General features: G+C 45.4%; 1 protein-coding gene across 3 annotated transcripts in view; it reads right to left on the bottom strand.

Annotated features, from left to right (window-relative positions):
- The window catches only part of ABTB3 (ankyrin repeat and BTB domain containing 3), a 170,672-nt gene that overhangs the window by 13,328 nt on the left and 142,454 nt on the right, over window positions 1–14,890 (bottom strand). The window contains exons 7-12 of one of the 3 annotated variants that reach the window (XM_061445066.1): window positions 13,937–14,038; window positions 12,730–12,823; window positions 12,485–12,620; window positions 11,915–11,938; window positions 10,648–10,868; window positions 9,046–9,224 (exon numbers count right to left, since the gene is read on the bottom strand). In XM_061445066.1, coding sequence (XP_061301050.1) covers window positions 9,046–9,224; window positions 10,648–10,868; window positions 11,915–11,938; window positions 12,485–12,620; window positions 12,730–12,823; window positions 13,937–14,038 — 756 coding nt within the window. The remainder of the gene's footprint in view (window positions 1–9,045; window positions 9,225–10,647; window positions 10,869–11,914; window positions 11,939–12,484; window positions 12,621–12,729; window positions 12,824–13,936; window positions 14,039–14,890) is intronic. The other 2 variants (XM_061445067.1, XM_061445068.1) reach the window with 2 other exon arrangements.

Here is a 14,890-nt window from a genome sequence, read left to right as displayed (position 1 = left end):
CCCTACTCATAACTCCAACCAACGTGATGAACCCCATGGGAGCCTGCCTATGTAAGCAAGGTGCTGCCTGGGTCACCAACAGGGCATGAACCCTGTGGTGTGCAGACACAAGCCCATTATAAAGTCCATTATAAAGCCACCTTGCCACTGACTGCCCACAAGTCTGTGAAAAAACAGGTCAAACAGCTCAAATTATCTCAAGATGTGATACATTCACGTAAGAGATGTTTAAAAACCTCAAGAAAAGGCACATCAAAGAAAGTGGGGCCATCAGGCAGACAGTGGCTCGATGCGCTGCAGAACTTCAGACCTCCAGTGCAGGACTCTGATCTCATTTGGCAGAGAGGAGGTTTGGAGACCTTTGGCTTGTGTCGATAACATTAAATACTTACAACGCATGCCACTGAAAGGCTAAAAAATGTGCTTGTCTAGAAAGCTCATTTAGAGCCATCGCTAACAAACAGCAGCAAGTTTTCTCTCTGAGACACAGGGAGGGGAGTGGTGAGCTATTACAGCACAGCAAGCTCGCCTCCCACACCACCCTGCATGCAGCCAAGCTTACAGGGCTGTGGCTCTGGATCTGCTCCCCACAGAGCGGCTGATGGCTTTTACTAATAAACCAGGCAGAAAGAGGCAGCAAAGAGGAAAGAGGAAAGCAATGCTTTGCTTGTCACTACATGGCTGGGGAAAAAAATGGCTTTTTAAAGCCAAATCCTGCTGTTGGAGCAGGCTGAGCTGGGATGCCTACGAAGTAACTGGGAACAAATGCATGAGTCCATGACCTGGGGCACCAGCATTGCTCTAAGCAGAGAGGACGACATGTCCAGCCTATTCAACCTTCCCCTTTGCACGGTGTCCACACTGGGAAGCTCAGATGATGCCCTGGTTACCATATCCATCCTTTTTAAGCACAGAGTTGGGTAATTCCTCCTCTTTTATCCTATCACCCCACCAGCTGTCTGTGAAAGAACAGCTGTAAGAGCTTGCTGCAGCAGTTGTGGGTGGCGATATTAACACCAGAGGAGCAAACCAAAGTTTGTTTTCTTGCTGCAGTTTGATGTTGGAAAACACTGTGCCAGGATGTGAGAGGCTGAGATCTGGAGCAAAGCCAGGCTCCTTTCAGACATGGGCGTTCACACACAAAGTGAGCTGATGCGCATATTCTGCTGTAGGAGGGGGAAGAAAACCTGGCATAGGATGTAATAACAATATTTACCTAGCCATAGGGGTAGTTTACAGATAGGAGAGAGGGAACAGGGAACAACAGTGAATCTTCTGAGGGTGATGGTGCTTCCAGCAGAGAGTTGGTTGGTGAGCAAGCAAATTTGCTTTGCAGATACAAGCGGTCTCCTGACTTAAAAGCGTTCTTCAGCAGAGATCGAAAGGAATTCCCCCACTCCTAGTGAATGCACTTGAACTGTGAGGGGAATTCTTTTGAAGCAAAGCTGAAGGTTTTCAAGTTGCTGGAGCAGAGATGAGTGGATGATTGATCCGAAGAGGTGAAGACCTCCGTGGGGAGTGCAGGGCTGTTTTTTCTTGAATGTCCATCCAATGAAAGTCTGTGGCAGGACTCAGGAAAGGCTCCTCCAGACTTCAGCACATACTTTGGGAGAGCTTGCTCCATTTCAGCTTACCCAATTCAACCCAGCCTAGCCATTCTGGGACATGGACCTACAAGGTACGAGACACAGCTGGGAAATATACAGCCAGCTCTGTCCAGTACCTGTGGAAGGTACATGTCATCTTGGTGGCTATGGTCCAAACTCTCAAGGGAAGAAGTCTGGTAGGATTCATCAGACTAAGCTTTTACTCTTCTCTGATCACACTGTGCTTCACTTGCCTCTTTGTCATAGGCTCCCCCACTCCCACATCATATCTCTCTGGACCGCTTAAAACCCATACCCATTAGTTCCCCTTACTGGCTTACAGATATCCCACCACCTCCGTGCTGGTGCCCTCTACAGAGGTAACAAGTCAGGAGGCTTTGCTTTGCTTCTCAAATCCCAAGCAGTACTTTGGGTTTTCCTTCCATTGATGTTACCCTCACCAGCTCTGCCCTATTAATGCTGTTTTAACCTAAGTGTGCCAGGCCCTCAAATTCCTCTACCACAAAGCCTCAAAACCAAAAGCTCACCACATTAGACAGAAAGGTAAAACACTTACTGTTCTGGGCCTGGTGCCTGCCTCTTAATACACATCTCCACAGCAAGCAGAGAAGCCCCACTGTTCACGGAACAGGGATGCTGTCAAAGCCATCCCTCTGAACCTTTTCCATCCTTGCCTAGGTGTTTCCACTACAGTCCTCTGGCATAACTCACTTTTGTCAGCTGCCTCAAAACAGATTAAATGCCACTTTAGAGGGTCACTCCTAGATGATTAAGTAGCATACACATAATTAATACTAGTCAACAGCTGCAAAGGTAGGGAAGCCCCAGAGGCTGGAGATACAGTTAGAGGCAGTGAACTGCACAACAAAATGGGTTTTGTTAGTGCCAGGCTCAAGTACTTCCACTGCAAATACAAACGGAAAAGAATTAATCACAGGTAAGGCACAAATGGACCCTTCAGTTCACTTCTGGGAAAGCTGCCAAGCCTCCCTTTCAAAAGGCTCTTTATACCACAGCTGTGCATTGTATGTAAAGAGCTCAGATCCCCAGGCACAGTCTAATCCCTGGGTGAGAGCCCAGAAAAGGGCAGGTGTCACATCCATGGCATTTATTTACTGTAAATGAAGAAACCGCTCCTGCCTCTGGCAGGGAATCATTTTAGAAGGCAGACAGAGGGTAAAAAAAGAGTCAAACCTGTGTTAGTACAAAGCTGAATCTGCGTTACGAAAACACGAGACAGGGTTAAGAGTTATTATTAACGTGCCACTCGGTACCTGGCGTTCGCATCTCACATGGGGAATGCACGATGTACATGTGTGGATAACTTTCGTCCTGGTTATTCTGAACTGTTTAGACACAGAAGTACTACAAATGACAACGGGCAATGTTACAGAACACTGCAATTTCTTCAGAACAGTGAAATCTGCCTTCTGAAACCACTCAAATTCCTAGCCAAAAGATCAATCACAAGTGCAAGCTGGGCACTAGCTGACACACAGAAGGGCATTAGCCACTCCACGGAATCCATAAGCAGGCACTTTAGCGTCCTGGAATGTCTTCAGGGTTATTTTTTAGTGCAGGTTTTGGTGTGTCTGTCTCCTCGCTGGGAAGTCCACATTTTACTTCAGTTAAAGTGTTTCAGTCATCAGCCAAAATACCCAATTTTCAGGTGTTAAATTTTTTCAAGAAAGGTAAAAAATTATGTGGAGAACAAACGTTCTAATGAAACCTGTTATTAGAGTAAACCCTCAATTTTCTGTTGAAAGGCAGTTTAAACAAGGAAGTAAAGTTTCACCCAGCATAGAGGGGTCTTTCCTGGTCTGTCTCCTGGCAAAAGAAACATATACAACACTCTCCTAGGAAAGGGCTTTCCTGTAGGAGCTGATTACAGCCCAGTGTCTGCCCAAGTGCCATACAGGGTTCACCAATCCCCTAAGCCCTTCCTGCAGAACAGGGTAGTTTGGATTCATATAGCAAAACACAGCTTCACTCAAGCCCACCTTAAAATACTAATTTCAGCCCATCATGAAGCAAGGGACAAAAAGGGGAATTTTCCAGCTCCTTCCAGTGCCACTTCCCAGGTCACATGCAGACCTTGGGGGAAAGCTGATGTTTGCTGACCACCGTGTATGACCTGAGTCTGTTGACATTCTCCGAGGAACCTCTCCCAACATTTGTTTTAGGGGGATTAAATCCAGAAAGACCACAGCAATAAAGAAACAGGATGCCCATCTCAAGTCTCAGCTTCTGAACATTCTGCTGCAGCAGAGCAGGCAGGTGTTTCAGCCTTTCCTGCCGCTTTCTGTTTGCTGGAGACATGAAAGGCAGAGGCTACATGCTGCAATTTGTGAAAAGATATATTACCCCCCCCCCCCAAGTTTACTTTCTGAGATATTTTGGATTCCAAGTGGCTAAGTTAATGCTGAAAAGAGTACATGAGCTTTTAAACTATCCAGGCTAGGTTTCTCAAGATACCCACATGCCTCTTGGAGTTCTAAAACCTGGTTACTCTTTTGAATTGTTATTTGTTCTCAACGACTGTCAACACCAGACTGATGGCTGTTATTCAAAAAGCTTAGCCTTCCAAAAGAGCTGGTGCACTCCTGCAGGTTCCTTCAGCTGCCTGTAGATACATCTGTAGGGCTGGGGGGAATTGTAAATCCTGAGGAAACATCTTTGCAAAGTAGTTTCCTGCATCTTTCAACAAGCCCGGCTGCACAGTATGAGCAACACCTCACTAATGGGTTAGGTTTTAAATAAATGACCTCGTCACTGACACAAACTGATGGGAAGGATGAAGAGAAAGCTGCAGAACGCAAGGGGGCCATGGTGATAAAGGAGCTCTCCCATGACTTTCCAAGGTGATTTTGTCTTGGACAATACACTGGCAGGAATGCTTGTAGTCCTAAGCCAAATTTTCCTGGCGCAAAACACCTTCAGTGTGAGGCAGAGCTTCAGAAAACGCTTCAGCACGTGCACTCAGTGCACATGGGGACTATCACATGCACTTTGGTGATGTGCGCCCACAAAGGATCCAAAGTAGTGGCAAATAGCAGCTCCTCACCCATGCCACTGGGGGAGGGAAGAGAGAAAGTTGTAAGAGAGATTATTTGGAATTAAAAAATTGTATTTTTGTTTTCTGAAAAAAAATAGGCCAAGGACAAGCAGAAAAAGCAGTGGATGGAACTGGCTCATAACCTCGTACTACCAGCAACAGTGCTGGCTCATCTGCATGGATGGAGCTGCGTGATTTTAATGACAATTCAAGCTCACGCAGAGGTCCAGAGTGGAAATCTAAAACCAACCTCCTCTAAAGGCCAGATGTGTTTAACTTCCAAGGTTGTGGTTTTGAGTCTCTCCCTTTTCAGGTTGTGGAAATGTCAAGATCAAACTGAAACAGCTCCAGGATTTTCATAGAGAGAGGACAAAGGAGCATCCCTGCACGTTCAGCACATTGTTCTCAAGAGAATCTCCATGCAAAAAACAGAAGAGCTGACCTGTGAGCCCTCACCTTAGGCACTATAAGCCCACAGATCTGGGTGCAGTCTCCACACAGCTCTTTTGAAAGTGCCTGTTTGGGGTGGGGTGGGGGGAAAGGGGCAGTCTCAGACCGATGGCCAGCCCTCAGGTACATGCACTCATCAGGGAAATACAGTCCTCTGACATGAGGCAGGAGGTCAGTCTAGCTCAGAGCCAAACTCAGGGAATGCAAATATCAACCTCAGCTGGAGGCAAAGCAGAGCTTCCTATGAGAAGTCTGGAGGGCATCCTCCAGGGCATGAAGAGCACAGCACAGATACCAACAGGCAGGAATTCAGCTGCATCTTCCTATCGCTCTTCTATAACAAGATCTCCAGTGTCATCTTAGCTTTGAGGGACTCAATTCTGCTCTGTGCAGCAGCTGAAGTTTAGCTCAGGGCTACTCACTAGAAGTGTCTCTCCAGCTTTTGTCTCATGCAGCCCTGTCCAAACCACTTCTAGCAGGCTGGGTTTGTGTGCTTGCCTGCCAAAGACGTTCAATCCATCCCGAAACGGCAGCGCCTTTCCTCCTCATTTGGTGGCACAAATCCACCACCACATCATTGACATTCTTAATGTCGGACCTTCCCCTGGTTTGAGCTTTGCTGGCTTTTAGGAGTGCCTTAAACTGAGCTCTCCATGTCCTTTCCACTGATGCTGCTTTCTCCAAAGTACGTTGTCTCTGGTCTTTGGTTTGGTAAAGACCCAAGCTCACTGCATAACAGCAGAAACCATGGAGGGAGCAAGTGCAGAGCAATTCTCTGCCTGTTCTTGCAGCTCTGCCTCACCAGCATGGAAATATTGCCACTTCTCTGCTCTCCACCCAATTCTCAAAGGTGCAGCTAATAAGGACATTTAAAGGCACGAAAGGAAATGAAAGCACTCTGTCCCACTGGAAGCCACCAGGAGCTGGGTATTGAACCTTCATTTGTGCTTTTGGAAGTCTTCCTCCAGGGCTTTAGTGCAGCAGTGAACAACCAGTGTGCAATCTATTCACTGTTCTTCCCTGCTTATTTCACAGCTTGAAAAGAAACAATGAAACTATGGCCTTCAGCTCATCCACTTTTGCCTGATTTGCCAATTTTTATTGCTGTTCTCTATTCCAGCATCAGAACTTCTCCTAATTTTACTTTTATTTCTACTGTCAGTGTTCCAGTGCATAAATGGGAGCAAAGTGCCACCCTGCAGGACACCAGCATCAGTGCTGGCTGGTGCAGGGCTCCCATATAAACCCTCACATCTGGACCTGCAAGAACATTTTGTCTGACAGTCCAAAGCAAAAGGTGGGGCAGAAGGTGTGCTTCCTACTCTGTCTGGCTTATCGAGGTCGTCACAGCCTCTGAGGCCAGGACTCACTTTATGAGGCACTAAGAATACGGCTGTTTAATTACCTCAGTTTCCCTGTTTGCAGAGGGAGGCAAGATCTTCCTCAATGTCTCAACTCATTAATATTTGCAAATTGTTCTGAGAATAGGGGATAGTTGGAACTATTTCTAGGAATGCAAAATGCCAATTGTATTAGATGCGAATTGCCATGCTGTTACAATATACTGAGCATCACAATATGTAGCAAATGGGACATCTTGTTTTACATCAGCCAAGAAATGCAAAGTGGCTTTGTGCTTCCTAGTTGCTTATTTTATACATTTTGCCCTGAAAAACTCATTAAGGAAGGGTACTGAGCCAGACTGAGATGTTTAGCAAGAGTCGTAATCTCTCTTGAAGTTCCCAGGCCACAGGGGAATGGATGTCCATGTGGGCAAATCCAGCTGCTCTCCCCACAGCTCCACAAAAGGCGGGACTTTACAATTTGCTGTTGAAAAAGAGGGATGTGAACCACAGTTATGGCCCTTCTGCACCTCTTAAAGGAGATTTCCAGTCTGTGAGTGTACATAAAGAACAGTCTCAGCTCCCAGCCCTTCAAGAGAAGGGGAACAGAAGATCCTTTGAATCTCAGCTTCCTTTTACAGAGTAACCAGGGAGAAATTTTATTGGCTCATTCTCCTACAAATGAATCTATTTTGACTTCTTCCAAAGGATTTACATGGAGTCTGTCCTCATTTCTGTCTGGGAGAGCTTTGTGAGAGGCCATTTGGACAAGACCACTGCAATAATTCATGTCATTTGCAGACAATCTGTAAACCCTTACAGTGTCCCAGAATGATAATTATTTTTCTAAGAATATGAAGCAGTGTGTGTGTGTTTGTGAATATGCATGCTCATGAAGAGTGAAGAAAGGCAGCTCCCCTAAGGCCCAAAGGCAGGAATAAAGATCAGCACAGATTTCTTCTTTGTAATGTAGGAGTTTTTTGATACTTCAGTTCTTTCACCCTGCCACATTTTAGGTTTTAAGTGAACCCAAAGCAGAAGGTAGCAGTCTTATTTGTTTCCAGGTGTCTTACAACAGACTCAGTAGACACAGTCTAACATATCCCAAATGCTTCATCCTGTAAGTCACTTATTCTAATAGTGATCACTGGCCTTGGCTTCAGCCACCCAGGAGAAGAGCAGTTAATGACACCCCTCAACCTAGATAAAAAGGCTTAAACTGAATCTCCATTCAGTTTTCAATATGATTAATTTTATATCAACTTTCAAACCAAACAGCACCTTGCTGATAGTTCCTGCATGACCAAACGTTAACCCAAGTGAGTTCAGAACAAGGAACCTACAAATCCTAGGATTTGGAATGATTTCCTAAAAGCTATCTCAAACATTCTCCATAAATACCCATCCAATACAAACTAATCCCAAAGGGAAGACTTGTGGGAGCAAGTATCAGAACAATTGCTGGAACAAATGTTGAGGATTTGCTCAGACTGTAGTCCAAGCCCTCTTTTGCAGGAAGATACAAGAAATAAATCCATGTAGGCTTTTACTAGGTATATTAAGTCTGGAATCTTTTAGTATTGAGTGCTTAGACCAGAACCTCTCCCCTTTTCACATTATTTAGGCTATTGCTGCAGATGCTAAAAATTATTTGCTCTTTGCTGTTACATGCAGAGTTGGGTGAGAAATGTTATTTATTTCCCGGTTCAACAATTAGAAAACCATAGCAACACGATACATGAGAAAAAGAACAGCAATCAAACCGTTTTGATGCTTTTCATCACTAAAATGATTTTCTGGCAACAGTAAAGTTGACCGGGCATTCCTTGGGAGCAACTGATTGTCAGGGGGACCAGTAGCGAAGAGAATGATGGTTATAACAAGTTTTAAAAGGAAGCGTCCATCCTTCACGAGGTAAGACATTTCCCTCTCCTTGCATACCCCATGATCATCCCCTTTGCTGTTACGCTTCATACCCAGTGGTACCTCCCTCAAAAGGTTTTGTTAGTCTGATTTGTCTGGCTAAGAAAATGTCAGCTAAGAATAAATCTGGGAAGGCTGCAAGTACAAACACTCACACAAAAGATTTAAAAAACCCTATCCTGTTCTGTGCTTGTAGAGACCAGTCTCCCCACATGTTTAAGAGTCCAAATCCCACATGAAGGGAAGGGAAAGTCACGTGCGAGGTTAAACAAATCCAAAGCAAACATGAATATTAGCTTTGTTGTGCGGTCCTGTAAAACAAGCTGGGTAAAGTTACTCTTTGGTTGGTTTGGTTTGGTTTTGTTACCAACATCTCTTGCCATGCTGCAGTGACCCATTTGATGTTAATTTCACCACTATGCATCAGCTTCTGTTGTCTCTCCAGCTTATTGTTAGCATCAGTACTAAACTGTTCTAGCAGGAGATGTCATTAGCTTGTTTTTAATCCATGTTTCCACTGTGAAAAAACCCTGAGATACATAATACTAATACTACCACTAATAATAATTCTAGACAGTCTAAACAACCTTTGGGACAGCTGTGCAAAACCAAAGTTGCAATGGATGGGAATGAAGCCGATGTCTTTAAAACTCATAATTTATCCTACCTTGCTGGCTTTAAGTATCTCAAACATCAGAGGCAACCCTTGTGTGATGAGCTCCTCTGTGTACTCTTCTTCCTGGATGGACTTGAATTCCTTTAGCAGACACTGGATGAGGGGTCGTCTGTGCTGCTGGAAGGATGTGCGCAAGGACTCCAGCCATGTGTGCAGTGTCCAGGGAACACCTATGGACAGAGGACAAAGCTCATTCCCAGCTTTGGAGAAGAAAGTGCCCTTCTGCTTTTTTACCTTTACTTATGCTAAGATTTTAAGCAAAAGCTGCCAAATAACCCTAGAAATCATATTCCTATTTTTTCCCTGATTGAGAAGGCTGGTGGTTATCAGGACATCCCAGACCTATTACACAGAGGCTTTCCTCCAAATGCTAGAAGACTGTGGTCTCTCTGCTCATCTAGCCTTCAGCTTCTCTGCTGAGACTGCCAATTTGTGGTAATTGCTGTGGTGCTCTGTGATGCAGAAGCCTTTTGGAAACCAGATTTACACTAGCTCATTTGTTCGAATGCAGCCCTGGAGAGCCGTTAAATGGTAAAAAAAAACCAATTTTGGCCACTACCCACCTGGATTCAGACTGGTGGTCTCCAGATTAAAACTTTCTTTAGTGCTACTCCATGTTCTCTCCTGATCATTACTATTTTCCCTAAACAGCACTGGGTGAGTTCAGCAGATCAGCCTTTTCAAGTAGTTTGTTGTGGCAGAACCACTCTCCAGGAACTTAAAGGGAACTGCTCCCATGCAGTGAGCAAGAAAGCACATGGAGCTAATGTACCTCTGCAGGCATTAGGCTGGATGTGACCTAGTTTCTGCTCTTGCAGAACAAAGCAGGAGGAAACGCAAGCCTCTTGTTTGGCTGCAAAAGGTTTTTCCTTCCATTTCAGCGAATGCCCAGTACCTGGAGAGCAGCTCTGTTGCTCTCCTCCCGTTCATCACCAGGGTTTGCCTGCTTAGCCCACTCTGCGAGCCACTCCTCAGACTGCCCCACACCACACATCCCCAGAGCTGGAGCACCGCACCAGGCAGAGGCATGCCAGGCACTTGGGTCTCTCTGAATGCAGATCAATGGTGATGGTAAATACACAGTCCAGACCAATTCCCCTCCATGCTACCCAACCACCCTCCCCACAGGCAGAAGCAATTCCCAGCAGGCTGGTATGATGTTCAAGCCCTGCTTTGGCAGAGTTGGCACAACAAGAAGCCAGTTCCCTGCCCGTACCCTCAGAGGCTCACAAACCCCAGGAAATAAAGATGTTTTAATGCCTTACAGCAGAGTACGAAAGAGAAGCTGTTAGAGATGGCCCAACCACTGAGCCAAACACTGCCTCAGAGCCTTATCTGATGCTCTGCCATGCAGCAGTGAAGATAGCTGCCAGTAGGAATCACTCTGTTCTGAAGAAATGTGCCAGTAGCCCCTGAATGGGGCATGCTGTAGAGCTGAAACGGGCTGGGCACCTGCCAAATCCCCCATCACCTGCTTCCACAAGAGCTGAGGGAGGTGAAACCGTGGTCGGTTTAAGCAACAGTCCATTGACAGATGCATTTCTTTCAGCGATCCTTTCCCGGAGGGAGAGGAGAGAGGGTGCTGGGACTGACCTATGCTCCGTATGTCAATGGTCACATCCACGTAGCCGTGCTCGGCGCTGTGGTACATGGCCTCCTTCAGGGCTTTCAGCTTGGCCTTGCTGTTGCGGCTGGCGCAGAGCGGAGCTGCTGCTGAGTCGGGTAAGTCCGTCCCCTCAGCCAGGATCTCCTCCAGTGACAGAATATCGCTCTTCTCCTTCTCTGGCTGAGCAAGCAGCTTGCGAAAGACGTTCCTGTCAATCACAGCACGGCAGACAGGAGAGAGGGAAGGAGAAGGCAGGAGAGCAGAGTCAGTGGCCAGGCTTTTGTTGTGCCCAGCATACTTGCTGCAACATGGCAAGTTAGAACACCTATCCAGGATATTACTCCAATTAATGGCAGAAACAGCTGAGAGCAGACTAGAGACAAGCACAGCTCCTGCTAGCCCACCTGCACTGCCTGGGCCACGTCTGCTTTTGTGACAGGAACCATACAGATGTTGCGCAAGTGGCATCATCTCATGGGAACAGAGACCCATGAGCTAAATGTGACTCAAGACTTCTTCCCACAATCAGGAAAGGCTGAGGTGCCTCTGGACAAGATCTCAGGACTTCCACCATGGAGGCCACTTGAGAAAGGAGCTGCCTGGAGCTACTGAAAGCACCACCACTTGATTAACACACAAAGCGGTCTGGGAAAGCTGGAGCAACTAGACATTGAACAAGGCCAGTCAGGGCAGGTTCGAGCACATCTGAGACCACTCTGCAAAGTAAAGTGCCATCAAATAGCAAAGCCCAAACTCAAGAGACTTGGTGTCCTTAGGTTTGTACCAGTTTAAACTCATCAGTCTCAACAGAGTCACTTGGTTTCACAGCTGTGAGAAAAGAAACCAGGCTGGGCCTCATCCCACTTTGCTTGTACTCCAATGTCCTCCCTTCAGCTGCTCAGCCCCCAGCATTGGGTGGCAGCAAAGCATGGCACGTCCCAGACAAATTTAGGGCAGAAAGGGAAGGAGGAGGGAGTGTGTGTGTACACACAGGAACGTAAGAGCCAGGGCCTGAGACATGCACAGCCGACAGCCAAGCCGAGGAGAGCCCCAGGTCCTCCTCAGGCACATGGCTCCCACTCATATGCCAGCTGAACGTGAGACTCCAGTAACCAAACTGTCCTCTCTGTCCCAGGGATCCCCCGCAGGCTCCAGATAGGCAATGTTGTGCAAACCCACCCTGACACGCCATTAGCATGTTGTTAGACTGGCAGCTCATCTCTAAGCAAACAGACGGTAGGTACTGTCTCTAACCTGTATCTATGTTCCTCTGGATGGCTACAATCAGAAAAGTAGGAACGTGAAGATCATAATACTAATCCATTACACTGCAGTCAACTCCTGAGTGTTGCAAAATCATGCATGCCAGGTGCTCGTTTCATTGCCTTTTTTTTTTTTAGATTTACAGCATACATACAACATTAAGACATACAGGACTTTACAGTAAACACAGATGCAGAAACTGTATTCAACAAAAATTAGAGCTGCAGCATTACAGACATGATTTGCTCAAACCTGAGAAATATATCAAGAAATTCAGAAGGAATGCTCTTGGCATTCCTTTCTGTCATCACATCAGCTGCCATTTAACAACCATTGCATTGCGACACAGCATGAGGACTGCCCTTCCTCTTTTGTTTCAATCAGATAGCAAAAAGCAACTTGTTCCACCAACTGGTTAAAATCACATGCTACCAAAAAGCCTCTGCTCAGTTGGTGGCATATTCAATCGTTCATGCAGAACTTGCACCCATCTGCTCGAACCGGATGTCCAGGCAAAAAATAAGCACTTGAAGGATGCCACTAGACTTGTTCCCACTCTACCTGTGTCCATGTGCAGCAGCCTGACTGAAAGAGTTCATGTCACCTTGTGGAGTCATGGAAATGCCGTTCCTGTACATTGTTCCTATCATGGGGTCAGCTCCTCGCTCCAGCAGCAAACTGACCAGTTCAAAATTTCCTGCAAGTCAAGAGATTCAGTTTTACTTCTTTTACAGTCCAGTGCTTATTCATCTAAATCACAGATCCTGACTGAGGAATTTATTACAGTGGGAAGAGAAAGTTCTTACCAGCAGCTGCTGCCAATTGTAAAGGAGTTTCAGAGTAGTTTTCTTCTCCATGCTCCAAGGAACCTTCTACTTTTGCTCCAGCATCCAGCAACAGCTAGAAAGAAAAATCACTGTTTAGAGCAACTGGGGGTATCACAGTCTTCAGAATTCATGAACAGTGACGAATGAGAGTCTAATGCATCTTGTTATCTGCAAACCAGATATGATGGAGACAAGTGACATGCAAATTTTGCCCATTGTTTCACACAGGCAAATTCATTCCTTTTTTCGCTCAGTTTATGCTGCCGGACACCAGGAGCAGTAGTGTCCAACTTCAGAGCCAAAAAAGTGTAAGCCAGTGTTTCTGAATGGGAAATGGGTTAAGGTCAGTGCTAGGAAGTGATGCATAGAAGATGGAAGTACTGAAAATTAACCCAACAAGCATCCTTTCTTCGTGGTCTTCTAGAAGCCCAGCACCATCCTAAAATGGATCAGATTTCAATTTTCTCCATCTTTATATATAGTCATGGCCAAAAGAAAGCAATTCTAAAGAACCAATTGCAGCAATCAGTCCAAAAGTTGTGATCTCCATCAGGGACACTTGCACATACATAACAACAATGCAGAAAACAAAAGCGGGCAAGTTGAGCAGGATGGAGCCTGTGCTCCAGCCCTGTCTTGGCCATTTCTGCCTTGAGACCTTCACAGTTTTGGTGCTTCATTAAGTGTGCCATAGACAAGCTGTTTTGAAGAATAAACCTCCTCAACTTTCAAGATGCCAAAGCACAGAACCAGCATATCCCACGTGACACCTCAATGGAGTAAGGAGAGTGAGTGATACTCCCCATTCGGAACAGCACAAGGGCTGTTGTACCCTCTTCCCCACCAAGGCAGTGGTTTTGTATTTGCTAGAACATTATAGTGTAAGAAAGTGTAATGAATGAATAAACAAACATATAAAACAAGTGGTCAGGAAGGAGCACAAGGAGTTGTCAGACTTTTTTTGGTGCAACTTTGCTTTAAAATTGTCCTATTTAAACCTCATATTGTTTAAGGTTTGAACACTGTATTTGCTATATAATAGGTCTATTATATATCAGTACACTCTAAAAGAAGCAGAAGTAACCAATATAAGTATGACAAAAGGATACTGGTTTGAGATGGATGTAATTAGAACTGAAAAGGAGAAACAAAAGAATGAGATGCAGGTAGGGAAATACAATAATACCTGAACTACAGGAATATGTCCATGCAACACAGCAAATGTCAGAGCTGTCCAATGGCGGGTCTCAGGGTGGACGGATGGGTATTTATGAGCAGTACTGACAACCTACAAACAAATTAAAGTTATTTTTTTTTTAAAGAGCTATACGTAATAAAATTCAACCTGCCTGAAAGCCAGGCATGTGAGGGAGTGAGAAAGAAAACCTGGGAAAGGTGCTTTATAAAATTATTGGCTTTGTTTTTTTCCTGCAAAAATTTTCTCAATATTAAATCTGTGCTGATTTGACAGCTTGAATAGAGTTCATACCAAATGAAGTCTTTTTACCAACTACTGTAGCTCCATCTAAACCACTGGCCACCGGATTCTTTTGCACAAGGTCAAAAACATCCACAGCTGGTTACAACAGCACACACTGGGGAAGCAGGGATGGATCAGGACACTTACAGCTAAGGACCGCTCCCACTGACTTCTCCAGGCCGTGTATCAACAGCCTTGGGTCTTGGGATTGCTCCAGGCCCAAAGAAATTCTTTCCACATAAATCATTATCACTTTGTCACTGCCGTCATAAAAGACACATCACAAGCCCTACCCTAGAGTTCACAGGCGTGCTTCCGGGCTCCTCCTCTGTTACCAGAGGAAAAAAAAGACACCTGAGAAGTGATGGGGCAGAGTGGCACTTCAGGAAAGTTTTAAGAAAACTCCTTTTACTGCCTTCTCCCGTCTGAGTTGAGTTAGAAGAGCAGAGTGGTGACAGATAAAAGAGATGCAAACTACATCCTTGGAAAATGAAATGGTATTTTTCAAATTGCTCCTTCCATTTTCTACATCTTGGTGCCTGATGCATCTAATGTAGACATTGAGGAAGACAAATAACCACTCTTTGCTTCAGTTTCCCTGTCTTAAAGATGGGGGTATTAATATTGATGAGGTCCACAGTGATGGTAAAATCTAATGAA

The sequence above is a fragment of the Pezoporus flaviventris genome, unplaced genomic scaffold (genome assembly GCF_033815535.1).
Source record: "Pezoporus flaviventris isolate CSIRO_AGI_PZ_B2104156 unplaced genomic scaffold, CSIRO_AGI_Pfla_v1 ptg000002l, whole genome shotgun sequence".
Classification (NCBI taxonomy): Eukaryota; Metazoa; Chordata; class Aves; order Psittaciformes; family Psittacidae; genus Pezoporus; species Pezoporus flaviventris.
Note: the sequence above shows the minus strand (reverse complement) of the source record. Positions and strands in the feature narration are given on the sequence as shown.